The 19956-nt window shown below is 37.7% G+C and overlaps 2 protein-coding genes across 2 annotated transcripts; one reads left to right on the plus strand and one right to left on the minus strand.

Annotated features, from left to right (window-relative positions):
* Positions 1 to 2081: 2081 nt before the first annotated feature.
* Positions 2082 to 3030, plus strand: LOC112607266 (olfactory receptor 2D2). The gene is given in 2 exon segments (XM_025358377.1): positions 2082 to 2261; positions 2263 to 3030. Coding segments are annotated over 2 exon segments (948 nt in total).
* Positions 3031 to 15662: 12632 nt separating this feature from the next.
* On the minus strand, positions 15663 to 16645 carry LOC112606997 (olfactory receptor 10A4). The gene has a single exon (XM_025357994.1). The coding sequence runs from the start codon at positions 16626 to 16628 to the stop codon at positions 15681 to 15683; it is 948 nt and encodes a 315-aa protein (XP_025213779.1). The 5' UTR covers positions 16629 to 16645; the 3' UTR covers positions 15663 to 15680.
* Between the last annotated feature and the right edge of the window lie 3311 nt (positions 16646 to 19956).

Below are 19956 nucleotides of genomic sequence, written 5' to 3' on the forward strand. Positions count from 1 at the left end.
ATGTATATTTTGAGTTAAAAAAAAAGGATCTTTTAAATAATTAACTAATCAGTACATTGTAAAGTAAAACAGTAAGGTGAAATTGTTTTCAGGATTCTTCCTCTGGTGTTAAAATAAAAGTGGAGAAGAGAAGCGACATTAGGCCACACATTTCCCAGATTGGTTGTTAGTGGTAACTTTGGCCCAGGACAACTAAATTCCTGTCTGGAGAAAAGATGTTGTAGGAGAAATCCCAAGAAGTGAGGAAAGTAGTGTAGAGTCCATGGCTAACCAGTAGTAGGTAAAGGTGGAAGGGTTATAAATTGGATTTTATCATATAGGTGATGCATGTTGGACTAAACTGTTTGCTTAAGGCCTTCTGCCTACAAAGTGAGCAAGGAGCAATGCTAAAAACCTAAAGCACCAAACAGTTAAGTGGAAGTACAAAGGGACCTTCCTCCCAATGCCAAATTCCAACTTTAGTCTGAAGACCAATTATGAATTGAAATCTTTCATTTCTTTGACTCACAGACCAACCCAGATGCTGAGACTCTGTTACGAGATTATGTAGGGTGTAATTATGTCTTTTTTTTTTTTTTTTTTTTTAAAGAAAACTCCTGGGGATTCCTGTAACCCAAGGGAGTTCTTCAACTTGGAGTAAAATGTTACTTTTTTATTTTTATTTTCCCCTAACTGAAAGTTGATGTTTCCTTCCAATTTGAATGCAAGTAACCAACCCACACCAATATTGGAAGTATCCATGACTTTGTCAGCAGTAGTAATTATAATAATTTTTATATTGTATTGCAGTTGTTAAAGAGATCTCCAAATATTTAAGCTCATCATTATTTTGAAATGAAGATGGTTGTTAGACCCACCACTACATTTCAAAACTTTAGTGTATTAATAAAGAAGCACATATATTGCTGTTTACAAATCTGTTTTCTAAAATTATTTCGATAACTATATTTTGATATAACTGGTTTCCTTGGTAATCCTATACATTTTATGTGATGCATTTAAAACATTATTCTGAGATACTTTCACCAGACAGTTAAAGGATTGATAGCCCAACCCGTACATAGGATCTTAAACTTTATACTTTAAAGTAAATTTATTTCCCTTGTTTTTTGAAACAGCTCCACAAAATTGTATTATTATTTCCAAATTATTTTAAATCTCTCTAGGGATATTGGCAAAACTTCTAAACAACTCTGCTTAACTATGTGATCAAATTACTATTTATTTAATGAATTAATGGTCATTTATGGAATGAAGTTCTTTGCTATGTCTTATAAAAGGCACAGAGGTGAAAAGACATGGAAACTATTTTCAAAGGAACTTTTAATTTTGGGGGGTAGTGGACAGATAATGCATATAATTTTTAGCAGAGAGAGCTGGGGAGTAGTGCTGTTTGGGCCGAGTATGAAACTAGCCACGCTGGTGGCTTAAAATGAAAATTCTGTTTTGATGGTGTGTTTGTTATATTGGAAGTTCATTCACAGTTGAGACTGAACAGAACACAAGCTGAGGCTTCAGATAGGATTCCCAAGGGTAACCTGAGTTACCCTTTGGTTTCCCAGCTCCTACAAAACAGGTTAGTTTCTTAAATAAAACATACCAGGACTTTGGCTCTTTCTGATTTCTTATACCCTCGTGTCTGTCCTTTCAGGTAAAATACAACAGAAATCTATATAATCATAAGTGGGGAAGAGGAGATGTGATAAGAGCACTTAAGACTCAGGGGTTTCAGATAAGAACAAACAGAAATTAAATGGCATGACTTTATAGATGAATTTAGTCTGTATTTAATATTGTACTGTTAAAAGTGTGTTATTCGGAGTAAGAAAAATAATTTTAAAAGTCTACCCTATTCTTGCCAGATGACACCAACAATGAATGCAACATCTTTTAAAGTTTGTTTTACAACATTGAAAATGTTCCAATGAAAGAAACATGATTCTCTTATGAAGGGGGTTCTTGAAATTTTCAGTAGCAGTTGGGGCAATTCCTAAGCCTTCACCTCTGAATTATATAATTTTAGAGGTCTGCATGTCTATGGTTAGCACATAGTGACTTCTTACTGAAAAGGACAACAAACTATGAGACAGATAAATCAGACACAAGTGACAGAATTCCTCCTTCTGGGACTCTCTGATGGGCCATACACCCAGCAGCTGCTATTGATCTTATTCTTGGGTATCTACCTGGTCACTCTGCTTGGAAATCTGCTTCTTATGTCCCTTGTTCCTGTTGACTCCCGACTTCACACACCCATGTATTTTTTTTCTCTGCAACTTGTCTCTGGCTGACCTCTGTTTCTCTACCAACATAGTTCCTCAGACACTAGTGCACCTGCTTTCCAGGAAAAAGTTCATTTCATTCACACGTTGCACAGCTGAACTTCTCTTTTTCCTCATTTTTGGGTGTACACGGTGTGCCCTTCTGGCAGTGATGTCCTATGATCGCTATGTGGCAATCTGCAATCCTCTGCATTACCCTAGCATCATGACCTGGAAAGTGTGTGTCCAGCTGGCAACAGGATCATGGACCAGTGGCATTCTGGTGTCTGTGGTAGACACCACCTTCACACTGAGGCTACCCTACCGAGGCAGTAACAACATTGCTCATTTCTTTTGTGAAGCCCCTGCACTATTGATCTTGGCATCCACAGACACCCACACATCGGAGATGGCCATTTTTCTTATGGGGGTTGTGATTCTCCTCATACCCATTTTTCTGATTCTGGTATCCTATGGCCATATCATAGTAACTGCGGTCAAGATGAAGTCAACTGTGGGGAGTCTCAAGGCGTTTTCTACCTGTGGCTCCCACCTCATGGTGGTCATACTTTTTTATGGATCAGCAATTATCACTTACATGACACCCAAGTCTTCCGAACAGCAGGAAAAATTGGTGTCTGTTTTCTATGCAATGGTGACTCCCATGCTTAATCCCCTCATCTACAGCCTGAGAAACAAGGATGTGAAGGGAGCTCTGAGGAAATTAACCACAAGGAATTTCCCATGCAGGCTTGGAATCTCACACTGACAATGAGCTCAGAGACCCTTTTGGCTTCCTAATTCAAAGACTTGCTGGGAAGACATGGAATCAACCCAGGTGGATTGGATTTTTAAACTGTACATTGGCACACTTGGTTTCTCAAGTCGCCCACTCGGCCCCCTTCCAAGTTATACTTTCCTTCTTTTTTCTCCTTTCCTTTTCCTTCCTTACTGTTCTAAAGCGTTTTAATAAACCTTCACTCCTGCTCTGAAAACAAAAGTACATATATACCTTGGAATACTATGCAGTCATGAAATAGAATGAAATCATGTCATTCACAGAAACATAGATGTGGCTTGAAACCATTATCCTAAGTGAACTAGTACAAAAACAGAAAACCAAATACTTCATGTTCTCACTCATAAGTAGGAACTAAACGTTGGGTACATATGAAGACAAAGGTGGGAACAATAGACACTGGGGACTACTAGATTATGGGAGGGAGGGGGAAGGGTTAAAAAAACTACCTATTACCTACTCACTACCTGGGTAATGGATTCATTTGTACTCCAAATCTCAGCATCACGCAATATACCTCTGCATGTATACCCCCGCGTTTAAAATAAAAGTTGAAAAGAAGAAAAAAAATGCACATTAGATCTCAAATCTTCACACCAATATGAAAATAGAATATAAACCATGTCATTAATAATTTTATATAGATGGTGTGACAATAAAATAATATTTTGATATATTGGATAAAATAAAATTATATTATTAAAGAAGTCTTGCTAGGTAGCCCTCTTCTTTGTGAAACTAAAATATGGTAAGACTTAAAGTGATGGATATGGTAATTACCCTGATTTGATTACTATACAATGTTTCCATGCATTGAAACATCACACTGTATTCCCAAACTATGTATAATTGTCATGTCAATTGTAAAATAAAAATTAATAAATAAATAGTAAGATTCTTATTCTTGGGCCTTATCCATAGACACACCCTCTATCCTTTATCCCGCGTTTCTTTCATAGAAGGAGAAGGACAATAATTCATGCAGCAATCGGAAGGAGATACGCTTCCTTCTGGTTGGTCCTTTGACACCTAAGGGTTAAGAAATCCCCCGATAAACCCACACATTTTATAAGCCTTGTAAAATCTAACTTTTTAATAATGCTGTGTATTATCACCTGTCTATTTCGGATCTTACTCCAAGTCCTTTATCTTTTGGTACTTCTGAATCTCTCTGCATCATCAAATGATCAATAAATTAACAGGTATTACTGAATCACTTACTATGAGCTAGTTGCTACATGTGTGTTAGCATGTGTACCTGTATGTGTGCTTAACATGGTTAATGAAGAGCATGGGTACAATGAAGCAGAATATATGAGCTCTGCTGTCCTTCTCACACTCTTTTAGAAACATAAGGATCATATTTATCAGGATACATCTTCATAAAGATGAATACAGGAGTTGTGGAAACCAGCAAGAAATAGCGAAATATTCCAAGAATAGTGACATATGGCAAGAGTGAGAAGTTGTAACTAATACTAAGCCTGAATGACCAAGAGGAGGGAACTAGAACCTGGAGAGGGTAGTGATATACTAAGGGCACAAGATAGGAACTGTGGACTTAGGCTATATGAAGGCAAGGAAGCCTTCATATAGGGAAGAAATATTTCTCAAGCCCATTTTCCACCCACCTTCCGATCCCCTGCTATTGTATTCCAATTAGAAGCCAGGGAACAATGAGCCTTTTGGTATAATCCATAGAAGACATCAAACATTCTGAAGCACATAGCAAGCTAAAAAGGATAGAAGGTAGATCTGGAAAGGTCAACTGGTGAACCCCTTTTGCCCTCAGCATCCCCTTCTTCTTTCAGTGATTAATTCATATTCCTAATACAGGGAACACATAAAGTTCCATTAAGAACTTTATCATAGCAGCATGATATCAAGTAGTTCACACTTCTACTTGATACATAAAAGAATAGCTCCTGTCATGATTATTCATGTAAGAAAGTTGAAAGAGGAAGAGCAAAAGAAGCAAATAATTAGCAGAAAACATAGCTACTGTAGCTCCTAATCCTGCCCCAGATATAAATTGATAATTATAGCTTGTTCTTTCCCTACCCTTTCATGGATTTCTTATTTTCTGCCTTAAGCTCAGCTTGCTGGAGTTTTTTAACAGGTGTGGCAACCTGAAACTTTTTACCTGTAATATTTGAGTTACTGATGATTCTCTGTGTGTGTGTGTGTGTGTGTGTTTAACTTTTAGTTTCAGGGGTATATGTGCAGGTTTATTATATAGGTAAATTGCATGTCACGAGGGTTTGGTGTACAGATTATTTCATCACCCAGGTAATAAGTATAGTACCTGATAGGCAGTTTGTTTTATACTCACCCTTCTCTCACCCTCAACTCTTCAGTAGGCCACAGTATCTGTTGTTCTATTATTTGTATCCTTGTATACTCAATATTTAGCTCCAACGTATAAGTGAGAACATACAGTATTTGGTTTTCTGTTCCTGTGTTAAGATAGGATAATAGCCTCTAGCTCCATCTATGTTGCTGCAAAAGACATTATCTTGGTCTTTTTCATGGTTGTATAGTATTCCATGGTGTATATATACCACATTTCCTGCTATTGATAGGCATTTAGGTTGATTCCATGCCTTTGCTGTTGTGAATAGTGCTGCAATGAACATAACCATGTACGTATCTTTATGGTAGAGTGATTTATATTCCTCTGGGTATATACCCAGTAATGGCATTGTTGGGTTGAATGGTAGTTCTGTTTTAAGTTATTCAAGAAATCACCAAACTGCTTTCCACAGTGGCTGAACTAATTTACATTCCCATCAGGAAAGTGTTCCCTTTTCCCTACAACTTTGCCAGCATCTGTTTTTTGTTGTTGTTGTTGTTGTTAATTGTTTTGATTTTTTAATAGTAGCCGTTTTGACTGGTGTGAGATGGTATCTCATTGTGGTTTTGATTTGCATTTCTCTAATGATTAGTGATGTTGAGCATTTTTTCATATGCTTGTTTGCCACTTGTATGTCTTCTTTTGAAAAGTGTTTGTCTGGCAACCTACAGAATGGGAGAAAATTTTTGCAATCTATCTGTCTGACAAAGGTCTAATATCCAGAATCTACAAAGACCTTAAACAAATTTTCAAGAAAAAGCAAACAAAAAGTGGGCAAAGGATATGAACAGACACTTCTCAAAAGAAGACATTTATGCAACCAACAGACACATGAAAAAAAAAAAAGCTCATCATCACTGGTCATTAGATAAATGCAAATCAAAACCACAATGAGATACCATCTCACACCAGTTATAATGATGATTATTAAAAAGTCAGGAAACAACAGATGTTTTGAGGCTGTGGAGAAATAGGAATGCTTTCACACTGTTGGGAGTGTAAACTCACTCATTCAACTGTTGTGTTCAACCATTGTGGAAGACACTGTGGCAATTCCTCAAGGATCTGACCAGAAATACCATTTGACCCAGAAATACCATTACTAGGTATATACTTAAAGGATTATAAATTATTCTACTATAAAGACACATGCACACGTATGTTTATTGCAGCACTGTTCACAATAGCAAAGACTTGGAACCAACCCAAATGCCCATAAATGAGAGACTGGATAAAGAAAATGTGGCACATATACACCATAGAATACTATGCAGCCATAAAAAAGGATGACTTCATGTCCTTTGCAGGGACATGGATGAAGCTGGAAACCATCATTCCCAGCAAACTATCACAGGAACAGAAAACCAAACACTGCATGTTCTCACTCATAAGTGGGAGTTGAACAATGAGAACACATGGACACCAGGAGGGGAACATCACCCACTGGGGCCTGTCATGGGGTGGGGGTCTAGGCGAGGGATAGCATTAGGAGAAATACCTAATGTAGATGAGGGGTTGATGGCCACAGCAAACCACCATGGCACGAGTATACCTATGTAACAAACCTGCACGTTCTGCACATGTATCCCAGAACTTAATGTATATGTGAGTGTGTGTGTGTATGTGTGTGTGTAGTGGGATATTGAAATCTCCTACTATTGTTATGTTGTTTTCTATTACTCTCTTATAATTGTCATATCTTCCTGGTAAATTGACTCTTTTATCGTTAAATAATATTGTTTCTGGTAAAAAGAAAAAAAAAAGATTTGAATACTAAGTAAATTTTTCAATATGTTTACTTATATTACTACTATTTTTATGGCCTTCATTTCTTTAAATACCAGATTTTCCTGTGGTATCCTTTTTTTTTTTTAATTGAGAGAGAGAATCTCCCTGTTGCCCAGGCTGGAGTGCAATGGTGCCATCTTGTCTCACTGCAACCTGCACCTCAAGGTTCAAGCAATTCTTCTGCCTCAGCCTCTGAAGTAGCTGGGATTACACGTGTATGCCACCATGCCCAGCTAATTTTTGTATTTTTAGTAGAGACAGGGTTTCAACATGTTGGACAGGCTGGTCTTGAACTCCTGACCTCAAATGATCTACCTGTCTTAGCCTCCCAAAGTGCTGGGATTTACAGGCATAAGCCACCACACCCAGTCTGTGTATCATTTTTCCTTCTGCCAATAGGACATTCTTCAATATTTCTCATAGTGTGGGTTCTGCTGGTGATAAATCTCTGAGATCTTGTATGCCTGAAGACATCTTTATTTGCCTTTCTTTCTGAAAGATATTTTTCCAAGTGTAGAATTTCAGGGTGAAAAATTGTTATTCTTTTAAATACGATAAAAGTCTTGCTTCATTTCCATTTACCTGTAGTTTTCGATGAGAAATTTGATGTTATTCTTATCTTTATACCTCTATACATAGAATGCCTCTCCCACTGGCCACTTTTGACATTTTCTCTTTATCATTGGTTTTGAGCAATTTGATAATTATGTGCCTTTAGTTATGTGTCTTCATTTTTTTGTGCTTAGCATTTACTGAGTTTCTTGATCTGTGGTTTATAGTTTTAATTAAGTTTGGAAAATTTTCAGCCATTATTTCTTCAATTTTTTTTTTTTTCTGTCCTCTCCTCTGCCTTGGTGACTACAAGTACCTTCATGTTACACAGCTTGAGGTTGTCCCATAGCTCACTGATTTTCTTCTCATATTTTGTATTTGTTTTTCTGTTTTATTTTGCATAATTTCTACGGCTATTCCATCAAACTCACTCATCTTTCATCTGTAATATTTAGACTGCTATGAATCCCATTCAGCCTTTTTATCTCAGATATTTTGGTTTTCATCTCTAGAAGTTTAATTTGTCTTTTATTTGTAACTTTCACATCTGTACTTAACTTTTTAAACATATGCAATAACATTATAACTTTTAATATTTTTCTCTGTTAATTCTAACATGAGTCAGCTCTGGGTTGATTTATACTGATTTTTCTCCTCATTATATAAGACGTGATTTCCTTGCCTCTTTACATAACTCATAATATTTTATTGAATGCCAGACTTGGTGAATTGTACTCTGGTGGATACTAGGCATTTTTTGTATTCTTTGTATTCCTATAAATCTTCCTATAAATCTTCTTGAATTCTGTTTTAGAGTTCAGTTAATTCACTTGGAGATAATTTTGTTCTTTTGTGTTTCGCTGTATGAATTGTTAGGTAGATCTGAAGCAGTTCTCAATCTAGGGACAATATTACCCATTACTGAAACTCGACCTGGTTGATTCCAAGTCTTTGCTATTGTGAATAGTGCCGCAATGAACTTACGTGTGCATGTGTCTTTATAGCAGCATGATTTATAATCCTTTGGTATATACCCAGTAATGGGATGGCTGGGTCATACAGTACTTCTAGTTCTAGATCCTTGAGGAATCGCCATACTGTTTTCCATAATGGTTGAACTAGTTTACAATCCCACCAACGTGTAAAAGTGTTCCTATTTCTCCACATCCTCTCCAGCACCTGTTGTTTCCTGACTTTTTAATGATTGCCATTCTAACTGATGTGAGATGGTCTCTCATTGTGGTTTTGATTTGCATTTCTCTGATGGCCAGTGATGATGAGCATTTTTTCATATGTCTGTTGGCTGTATGCATGTCTTCTTTTGAGAACTGTCTGTTCATATCCTTTGCCCACTTTTCGATGGGGTTGTTTGTTTTTTTCTTGTAAATTTGTTTGAGTTCTTTGTAGGTTCTGGATATTAGCCCTTTGTCAGATGAGTAGATGGCAAAAATTTTCTCCCATTCTGTAGGTTGCCTGTTCACTCTGATGGTAGTTTCTTTTGCTGTGCAGAAGCTCTTTAGTTTAATTAGATCCCATTTGTCAATTTTGGCTTTTGTTGCCGTTGCTTTTGGTGTTTTAGACAGGAAGTCCTTGCCCATGCCTATGTCCTGAATGGTATTACCTAGGTTTTCTCTAGGGCTTTTATGGTATTATGTCTAACATGTAAGTCTCTAATCCATCTTGAATTAATTTTCGTATAAGGAGTAAGGAAAGGATCCAGTTTCAGCTTTCTACTTATGTTTAGCCAATTTTCCCAGCACCATTTATTAAATAGGGAATCCTTTCCCCATTTCTTGTTTTTCTGAGGTTTGTCAAAGATCAGATGGCTGTAGATGTGTGGTATTATTTCTGAGGACTCTGTTCTGTTCCCTTGTTCTATATCTCTGTTTTGGTACCAGTACCATGCTGTTTTGGTTACTATAGCCTTGTAGTGTAGTTTGAAGTCAGGTAGCGTGATGCCTACAGCTTTGTCCTTTTGACTTAGGATTGTCTTGGAGATGCGGGCTCTTTTTTGGTTCCATATGAACTTTAAAGCAGTTTTTTCCAATTCTGTGAAGAAACTCATTGGTAGCTTGATGGGGATGGCATTGAATCTATAAATTACCTTGGGCAGTATGGCCATTTTCATGATATTGATTCTTCCTATCCATGAGCATGCTATGTTCTTCCATTTGTTTGTGTCCTCTTTCATTTCACTGAGCTGTGGTTTGTAGTTCTCCTTGAAGAGGTCCTTTACATCCCTTGTAAGTTGGATTCCTAGGTATTTTATTCTCTTTGAAGCAATTGTGAATGGAAGTTCATTCATGATATGGCTCTCTGTTTGTCTGTTACTGGTGTATAAGAATGCCTGTGATTTTTGCACATTAATTTTGTATCCTGAGACTTTGCTGAAGTTGCTTATCAGCTTAAAGTGATTTTGGGCTGAGATGATGGGGTTTTCTAAATAGACAATCATGTCATCTGCAAACAGGGACAATTTGACTTCTTCTTTTCCTAACTGAATACCCTTTATTTCTTTCTCTTGTCTGATTGCCCTAGCCAGAACTTCCAACACTATGTTGAATAGGAGTGGTGAGAGAGGGCCTTTCATATGCTGCTTTCTTTTGACTTTCCTTGAGTCTTTTCTTGTGCATACACTGTTTATGAGTGACAAACAACTTATAAGTATATTGCATGCAAATTTTTGGCCTTGTTTATCTGTGGTACCCTCATCTTCGTGATTTGATTCTCAATGGTAACATTTTTGGCAACCCTAAATTCTAATTTCTATCTTCTTATTTCAGTGATTGCCACTTTATGCTAACACCCTTTTTTCCTCTTAGAGAATTGACAAATGCCCTTGGGGAAAACACTTGGGTGAATGTGGCACTTACTTTTTTGTTCTTCCCTCCTCTTAGCTTTTCTCTTCAAGTCCTGTATTTGCTGCTCTCCTGTATCTCTAAGCACTTGTTTTGTGTGTTTTGTCAATCTTTTATAGTTGTATAGTTGTTTTGGGGAGAATTGTTTAAATGCAAGCTACTTCTTTGTGGCCAAAAGAGAAGTGCTGACATTGTGTCTTTAAAGTTCTCCAGGTGACTCTGATCCACAATTCAAAATCATTGTACTATATCAATGTAATTGAGTGACCAGGGGATTTTAAGTGAGGCTGGAAAGGTGGATAGAGACTAGCACAAGTTGCAAATGTAGAATTAGTAAAGGTTTTGCATTTTACTTTAATAGTGATGGGAAGCTGTGAAATGTTTGCATGCAAGGGAATGATATAATCTTATTTACATATTGAAAAGACTACTCAGGATCCTCCATGGATAGTGGATTACAGGGAAGCAAGATAGAAATGGGAAGATATGTTAGGAAGTACTGCAGTAGTCAAGGTAAAGAATGATTGTGTCTTGATCTAGGATAATAGCAGCATAGATCAAAGAAAATTGGATATAGCATATATTTTGGAAATCATTTGTCAGGTTTGCTGATAGGTTGAATATGAGGGATGAAAGGTAGTGAGTAAATAAGGTGATGATAATATTTGCTGGTGAGTAGAAGAGGGGAATAAAAAAGCAAGTTTTATGGAAGTGTTTTGGATGAATTAAGTGTGAGATGCCTACCTGACATAAATGCAGAGGGATGAAGAATACAATTGGATATTGGATTTGAGCTCAGTGGAGATATCGCATTTGAAGATATAATTTTGGGGATCAGTACTCTGTACATAGTATATAAAGGCATGAAACCAGATAAACTCTTTTAGATGATCTCTAACATGGGAATAATAATAACAATAGTTAATTCAAAGGACTGTTTTAAAGATAAAAGTAGAATTTTATAAATGTAACTTATGAACTATAGAAATGCATATTTTTCGTTATATTTTCTAATCCAACCCTATTATGTAATTTACATAGAAATGATTAACTGCAGGCAGGGAGTAGATGGAAAATGTATTTTACACATTTTCTTGGATAATACAGAGACCCAAAATGAAAAAGTTTTTATCATTTTTAATTCCCACATTTAATCATAAATATAGAATTGTTTTAAATATTGGAAACCTGAAATATTGATAAGTCAACATTTCTCTGCAGGGATTATATATGGATATCTGTGAAGGATCCTAGAGAGTTGAATGTTTGGACTTATTTAGCACTTCCAATTTATTTCATGGGAAATCAAATGTATATTAATTGCATTTTTACCATGCTCAAGTCACTGTGATAGGCCATGTAGGAGATATAAGTATGTTATAAACACTGTCCTTACAAGAAAATATCATAATCAAGGAGCAAAGAAGTAGGACAGAATAAAAATAGATCATATGTTTGTGTGCATATGTTTTCTCAGAGAAGAACATACTGTCAGGTTGGAAGCAATTGAACCCACACCATGAAAGAGTTAATATCTGAAATATGTCTTGAAGGATGATCAATATGTGAATATATCACAATATTTTGAATGAGCAGAATAGTAATAGAATTTTTAAATGGGCAATAAAAAGTTTTAGGAAGAAGTAAGCTTAACTCTTTTTTGTAAACAGTATTTCTAAATTATGATTCAGAAAAAGAATCATATAGTCTTTGTAGAATTTATTGAAGATTATGTATAATGTAGTTTTGTGGCAGAAAGTAACTGGTAACGTGCTGGTTAGGTAAGGACTTTTTATTGGACTTTCTGGTATGAAGGATGAGCCTCATTTGATTATCAGATTTCTGATTTGGTTGACTAGGTAATGCTAGCGACAGTCTTTGAAATATGAATTCAGTTCAAGAAGCAGGATTGGATAAAGGAAATGAATTTAGTTTTTGACATGAGTTAAAAGATACCTTTAAGGTGCCGTTTGGAAATCAGTGTGGATATGTCTTATGGACACTTGCAAATATCTTACTCTCAAGCTTAGAGTGATGAGGTTTCTCTCTCTTTCTCTCTCCCTCTCTCACCTTGTTCATGGTATGTATGGTATGGGTATATGACTTTGGACAAACTCATCAAATTGTATACATTAAATATATGCAGTTTCTGTATATAAATTATACTTCAGTATAGCTATTTAAAAAAAAAAAAAAAAAGCAGGAGTGAAAAAAAGCACCAAGGTTATTATTGGAACTTTGGGGAACATAGTGTTTCCAATGGTTAAGTGTTTGTGAGAAAACTCCTTGAAGATTGAGAACGAGTGTTCAGACATGTAGAAAGAAAACCAGAACAGAGTGGTATTTGGGAAATAAAAGGTGTAGAAATTTTCAAAAGAAACACACGAGCAATGTAAGAGTTGTAATAGAGAGTAGCAAAATTAAGATTAAACACTGGACACATTAATATAGAGGCCATTAATGATTTTCAAACATCTATTTCAATGAAGTGATAGGGGAAGAAACTAGATTTTAGCGAATAAATAGTAAATTTAATGAAAATAAAATAGAAATTATAAAGTTTTTTTCCCAAGAAATTGTCTGATGCTAATGGGTATGGGCTTACTTTAGGGGTGATAAAATTGTTGTAAACTTAGATTGTGGTGATGGTTGCACAACATTGTGAATATACTAAAAAAATGAATTGTAAACTTTAAATAGGTGAGTTTTATAATATGTAAGGTATTTCAATAAAGATGGTACAAAAGTAAGTCTGAGAGTAAATGAGAAAGACAAGAGAAACGTGATCAAGATTGTAATTCATTTTTAAGGATCAGGGCATGTTTACAGCTTGAGACAAAAGAGGGGAAGAGGTTGAAGTTACAGGTGAAACAGATGAGATACCACAGGAAGCATGGTTCATAGACAAGAGGCTACGAAATCAAGTATTTCTGAGATGAAGAGAAATAGGCATGGATGTGGGCATAGATGGACACATTTTTAGATGTAAGGGCATAATTAAAAGTCATTTAAATCTGATCACCCCAATTTTCTTGATGAAGTAGAAGTTGTTTTCTTGAATAAAAGAAGGAAGAGTGGTACAGGGAAAAGTAGCAAACACTTGGATATTAGCTGAGAAGAATAAGGTGTGACCAAATGCGTTAGTGTCGTATTGCTGCTGTAACAGATTACCACAAACCTAGTTGCTTAAAACGACATGGATTTGTTATCTGAGAATTCTAGAGTTCAAAAGTCCAAAATCAGTTTCATTGAGTTAAAATTAAGGTGTTAGCAAGACCTACGTTATCTTCTGAAGGCTCTAGGGGAAAATTTTGTCCCCTTGACTTTTTCAGCTTCCACAGGCTGCCTACATTCCTGGATCATGGCCCTGTCTTCTAATTTCAAAATCAGTAGCGTATCACCTTCTGTCTTCTCTAACCTCTGCTTCCATGCTTACATTTTTCTGTCCCTCCTTCTGATCATCTTGCCTCCCTCTTAGAAGGATCCTTGTGATTAGATTGGGTCTATCCAGATAGCACAGGATAATCTCCCTATATGAGAATCCTTAAATCACATCTGCAGCCCTTTTACCATGGAAGGTACCACCTTCACAGGTTCCAAGGACTAGAATATAGATATATTAGAGGGGGCCACTATTTACCTTACCCACCAAGGTCAAGAAAAAGGAATGTGAAGAAGTGATTAAAGTTTGACTGAAATTGGAGACTATCAATTTTTAATGGTGTCAATCTGTTTGTGTGATTGCCATCATGCAAATAGAACCCCATGATCTGCCTTTTCTTTTGAAAATTCTTATGGCCATTTTACAGAATAAGCTGTCTTTCAGCCCTTGTATCACTAGAGCTGAAGGACACTTTGTGCAGGAAAGGAAACTAGTCCTGGTACTTCTATGGCACACAGAGATAGGGTTGTTTATAGAGTTGGTGAGGCAGACATGCCTGTGTAGTAGATATAATTTCACCCTGTAATTATCAATGAATTGCTAGGAGTATGTTTACACACAGTTATGTTGCCCATATCCAAGGCTGCTGTTTGTTGAGTCCAGAGTTGGACTGTGTTCACTAGGTAAAATCATAAACAGAGGCTACTATGTGGCTGAAAGATACACAAGCTTGAAAAAAACAATTGATTCCATCCAATCACAATAAGATTACAGAAAAAAAATCCCATAAGCAAAAAATCTTTGGGTTCTTTACACCAGTTCCCCATAATTTCTCCACTTATACTTGACTGGGAGTTCTTTACACCTTTTCTGTCAAGCAGCTCTCATATACCAGGTGAATAATGTGAGATTTAGACATAGTCATTGTGGAGTAACCTTTCTCCAGATAAGGCACAGACTGACTAGTAGCAGAGACAGAACTCTTCAATTGCTAGTCCTCTAAACATGTATACTTTATAAACCACTGGAGGACTGAAGTATCTTTTTATTTTCTGTCTTTATCACTAGGATGTAAATTATATGGGGTAAGAAATTTATCTGTTTTAGTCACCAGTGTGTCTTCAGGGCCTAAACGGAATCTGACATATGCTGAGTGCTGAATAAAAATTTGTTAAAATTTTGAGTTCAAACTCAAATTCATTGAAAAACATGAGTAAAAGGATAAAACAAAACTCTACTATTTATTAGCATTATTATTGTTATTTTAATTACTTTGTAAACAAAGACAGCCTAGAAATATGCAGGTAGGTTTTGGACAAATAGAAGAAAGTAAAGCAGAAAATTATAAAATGAAATGGATGTGGGAGTTCAAGAAAGATTAAAACAAATTTTTAAAAATGGTGGATTGTAATTATTGATCTTCAGAGGATCCTAATTTATATAAACTAGCAGCATTTCCAGAGACACTGGTACCACCATCCCATAGATACTATGGAATACTATAATGCTTTATTTCATTACTCATGTTCTTTCTTTCAGAAATAGGTCTTAGTAGAAAGTATAAAATTTCAGTAGGCATACTGTGTCACCTGGAAAGAGTAGAAACACAAAACCCACTTGAGGAATTCATTTTTCTGTTTGTTTGTGTGTGCTTACATTTTACCCCTTCAGTTTACATCTAAGCCAATCATAGTTTCTGAGAACCCAGCATCCTGTGGATAACCCGCTTCAGTGCAACCTTCACTTCATTATTCCGTAAGCTGTAGATGATGGGGTTCAACATGGGAGTCACCACTGTGTAAGAGAGTGATAGCAGTTTCTTGCTCTCAGGAGAGGCACTAGATCGGGGTCGGAAATACATGAGGATGGCAGGGCTGTAGAAGAGGGAGACAACCAGGAGATGGGAGGAACAGGTGGAGAAGGCCTTGTGTTTGCCCTCAGCCGACGGCATCCTGAAGATAGTGGAGAGGATGCGGACATAGGATCCCAGGATCAGCAAGAAAGGAAAGAGAATGAATAGGGCAGTGGCTGTCAGAGCCTCCAGTTCAAACAGAGAGGTGTCAGCACAGACCAGTGCAATAACAGGAGGACTGTCACAGAAGAAGTGGTTCACCCTGTTGGGGCCACAAAAAGGGAAACTGAAAATCCATGTGGTTTGCACAGTAGCCACCGGAAACCCTGAGAACCAAGAGGCAGCTGCCAGCTGGCCACAGGATCTGTGGCCTATGATGACTGGGTAGTGCAAGGGGTCACAGATGGCCACATAGCGGTCATATGCCATGGTGGCCAGGAGGCAGCACTCAGCAGCTCCAAAAAAGAAGAAGAAATACATCTGAGTAGCACATCCAAGGAAGGAGATGGTTGTGTCTTGAATGATCAGGGTCCCCAGCATCTTGGGCACAATAACCAAGTTGAAACCTATCTCCAGGAAGGAAAAATTTCTGAGGAAGAAGTGCATAGGACTTTGTAGTGCAGAGTCAGCTATAGTGATCAGGATGATGAGGACATTGCCCATTAAAGTAACCAGGTAAATGGTCAAGAAAAGAAGAAACAGCCGAGCCTGAAGCTCAGTGGACAGGGATGAGAAGCTCACAAGAACAAATTCACTGACAATTGTCCAGTTTTCCCACATCATTCTTCAGCCAAGGACTTCACTGGGCATTCAAAATCTAGGATGGTAGAAGAAATCTCATATGTTATTTATACCTCTATTATATTCTTATAAAGGCCTCATTCTCTACTTTCCTTGTTATAGTTGTTGAGGATCAAACGTCTATACTCTCCAAAATATAATAAAACAAACTTGACCATTAGATTTACAGTTTTTGGGGGGAAGAATTCTACTTTTCCAGACTTAATTAACATATCATATATATCTATACATGTCCTGATTTTTCTGTTCTCTGTAGAGAATGGCCAAAATCACAGCTTTACGTTCATGCTCCTACCTATCTCTCTTCAATAATGTGCTAAGAAAGGCAGGCCAAGCATTTATGGAGAGGTCTTGATATATGATGAAAACTGGTGAGGTCAGGCGGGTATATTTTTTGCAAAACAAAAATGTAGAAAGGAGAAAAATCAAAGAAACTGATTCAACAATTACTAAATGATTCCTGAGGAGGAGACCCAAATGTGTCTCAATCTCAAGAAACCCATACTCAGTAAGGTTTCACTGTGTTGTAAGAATATCAATACACTCTGAAAATTGCCATGTAAAAAAGAAGACACACAACATAGGCAGTGTGGCTTATCTTGATCCCAGGGATGAGTATTTTCCAAGTAGTTTTATGTGTCAAGATAGCATCAGAACCATGGACAGAATCTAGATGGGTTCAGCATGAACTTTTTCATCAGCTCTCCTGGTTGACTTGTGTCTTTACTCTCAAGAAACTTGAAGCTCACATTTTACATGTTAATAAAATACAACTTAAATATACAAGTTTGATTAATAATATGAAATCCCATGAAAAGGAAATAAAAGATTTCATCATGGCATTAATAACGAAGCTTCAGAATTGGGACCCTGAAATTCTTTGTGATGACCATAAATATATGGAGGATCTCCGGAGCAAGATGGCCGAATAGGAACAGCTCCAGTCTCCAACTCCCAGCGTGAGTGACACAGACAACGGGTGATTTCTGCATTTTCAACTGAGGTACCAGGTTCATCTCACTGGGAAGTGCCAGACAATCAGCACTGGTCAGCTGGTGCAGCCCGACCAGCAAGAGCTGAAGCAGGGAGAGGCATCACCTCACCTGGGAAGCGCAAGGGGGAAGGGAATCCCTTTTCCTAGCCAGGGGAATTGAGACACACAACACCTGGAAAATTGGGTAACTCCCACCCTAATACTGCGCTTTACCAAGGGTCTTAGCAAAGAGCACACCAGGAGATTATATCACACACCTGGCTGGGAGGGTCCCATGCCCACGGAGCCTCCCTCATTGCTAGCACAGCAGTCTGCGATTTAACTGCAAGGCAGCAGCCAGGCTGGGGGAGGGGCGCCTGCCATTGCTGAGGCTTAAATAGGTAAACACAGCTGCCTGGAAGCTCGAACTGGGTGGAGCCCACAGCAGCTCAAGGAGGCCAGCCTGTCTCTGTAGACTCCACCTCTGGGGACAGGGCATAGCTAAACAAAAAGCAGCAGAAACCTCTTCAGATGCAAATGACCCTGTCTGACAGCTTTGAAGAGAGCAGTGGATCTCCCAACACCGAGGTTGAGATCTGAGAAGGGACAGACTGCCTGCTCAAGTGGGTCCCTGACCCTTGAGTAGCCTACCTGGGAGACATCCCCCACTAGGTGCAGACCGACGTCCCACACCTCACACGGCAGGGTACACCCCTGAGACGAAGCTTCCAGAGCAACAATCAGACAGGAACACTTGCTGTTCAGCAATATTCTATCTTCTGCAGCGTCCGCTGCTGATACTCAGGCAAACAGGGTCTGGAGTGGACCTCAAGCAATCTCCAACAGACCTACTGCTGAGGGTCCTGACTATTAGAAGGAAAACTAACAAACAGAAAGGACACCCACACCAAAATCCCATCAGTACATCACCATCATCAAAGACCAAAGGCAGATAAAACCACAAAGATGGGGAAAAAGCAGGGCAGAAAAACTGGAAATTCAAAAAATCAGAGCACATCTCCCCCTCAAAAGGAACACAGTTCATCACCAGCAACAGATCAAAGTTGGACGGAGAATGACTTTGATGAACTAAGAGAAGAACTCTCAATAAATTCGGTATTCATGGAACGTATCTCAAAATAATCAGAGCTATTTATGACAAACCCACAGCCAATATCATATTGAATGGGCAAAACCTGGAAGCATTCTCTTTGAAAACTGGCACAAGACAGGGATGCCCTCTCTTGCCACTACTATTCAACATAGTGTTGGAAGTTCTCTCTAGGGCAGTCAGGCAAGAGAAAGAAATAAAGGGTATTCAGTTAGGAAAAGAGGAAGTCAAATTGTCCCTGTTTGCAGATGGCATGATTGTATATTTAGAAAACCCCATCGTCTCAGCCCAAAATCCCCTTAAGCTGATAAGCAACTTCAGCAAAGTCTCAGGATACAAAATCAATGTGCAAAAATCACAGGCATTCTTATACACCAGTAACAGACAAACGGAGAGCCAAATCATGAATGAACTTCCATTCACAATTGTTTCAAAGAGAATAGAATACCTAGGAATCCAACTTACAAGGGATGTAAAGGACCTCTTCAAGGAGAACTACAAACCACTACTCAGTGAAATAAAAGAGGACACAAACAAATGGAAGAATATACCATGCTCATGGATAGGAAGAATCAATATCGTGAAAATGGCCATACTGCCCAAGGTAATTTATAGATTCAATGCCATCCCCATCAAGCTACCAATGAGTTTCTTCACAGAATTGGAAAAAACTGCTTTAAAGTTCATATGGAACCAAAAAAGAGCCCGCATTGCCAAGACAATCCTAAGTCAAAAGGACAAAGCTGTAGGCATCACGCTACCTGACTTCAAACTATACTACAAGGCTACAGTAATGAAAACAGCATGGTACTGGTACCAAAACAGAGATATAGACCAATGGAACAGAACAGAGTCCTCAGAAATAATACCACACATCTACAGCCATCTGATCTTTGACAAACCTCAGAAAAACAAGAAATGGGGAAAGGATTCCCTATTTAATAAATGGTGCTGGGAAAATTGGCTAGCCATAAATAGAAAGCTGAAACTGGATCCTTTCCTTACTCCTTATACGAAAATTAATTCAAGATGGATTAGAGACTTAAATGTCAGACCTAATGCCATGAAAACCCTAGAAGAAAACCTAGGTAATACCATTCAGGACATAGGCATGGGCAAGGACTTCCTGTCTAAAACACCAAAAGCAACAGCAACAAAAGCCAAAATTGACAAATGGGATCTAATTAAACTAAAGAGCTTCTGCACAGCAAAAGAAACTACCATCA

Source organism: Theropithecus gelada, chromosome 14, assembly GCF_003255815.1.
Source record: "Theropithecus gelada isolate Dixy chromosome 14, Tgel_1.0, whole genome shotgun sequence".
NCBI lineage: Eukaryota > Metazoa > Chordata > Mammalia > Primates > Cercopithecidae > Theropithecus > Theropithecus gelada.

Bases quoted from the DNA above. Each gene is read 5' to 3' on its own strand.
- LOC112606997 (XM_025357994.1), bottom strand. From the start codon at position 16,628: ATGATGTGGGAAAACTGGACAATTGTCAGTGAATTTGTTCTTGTGAGC.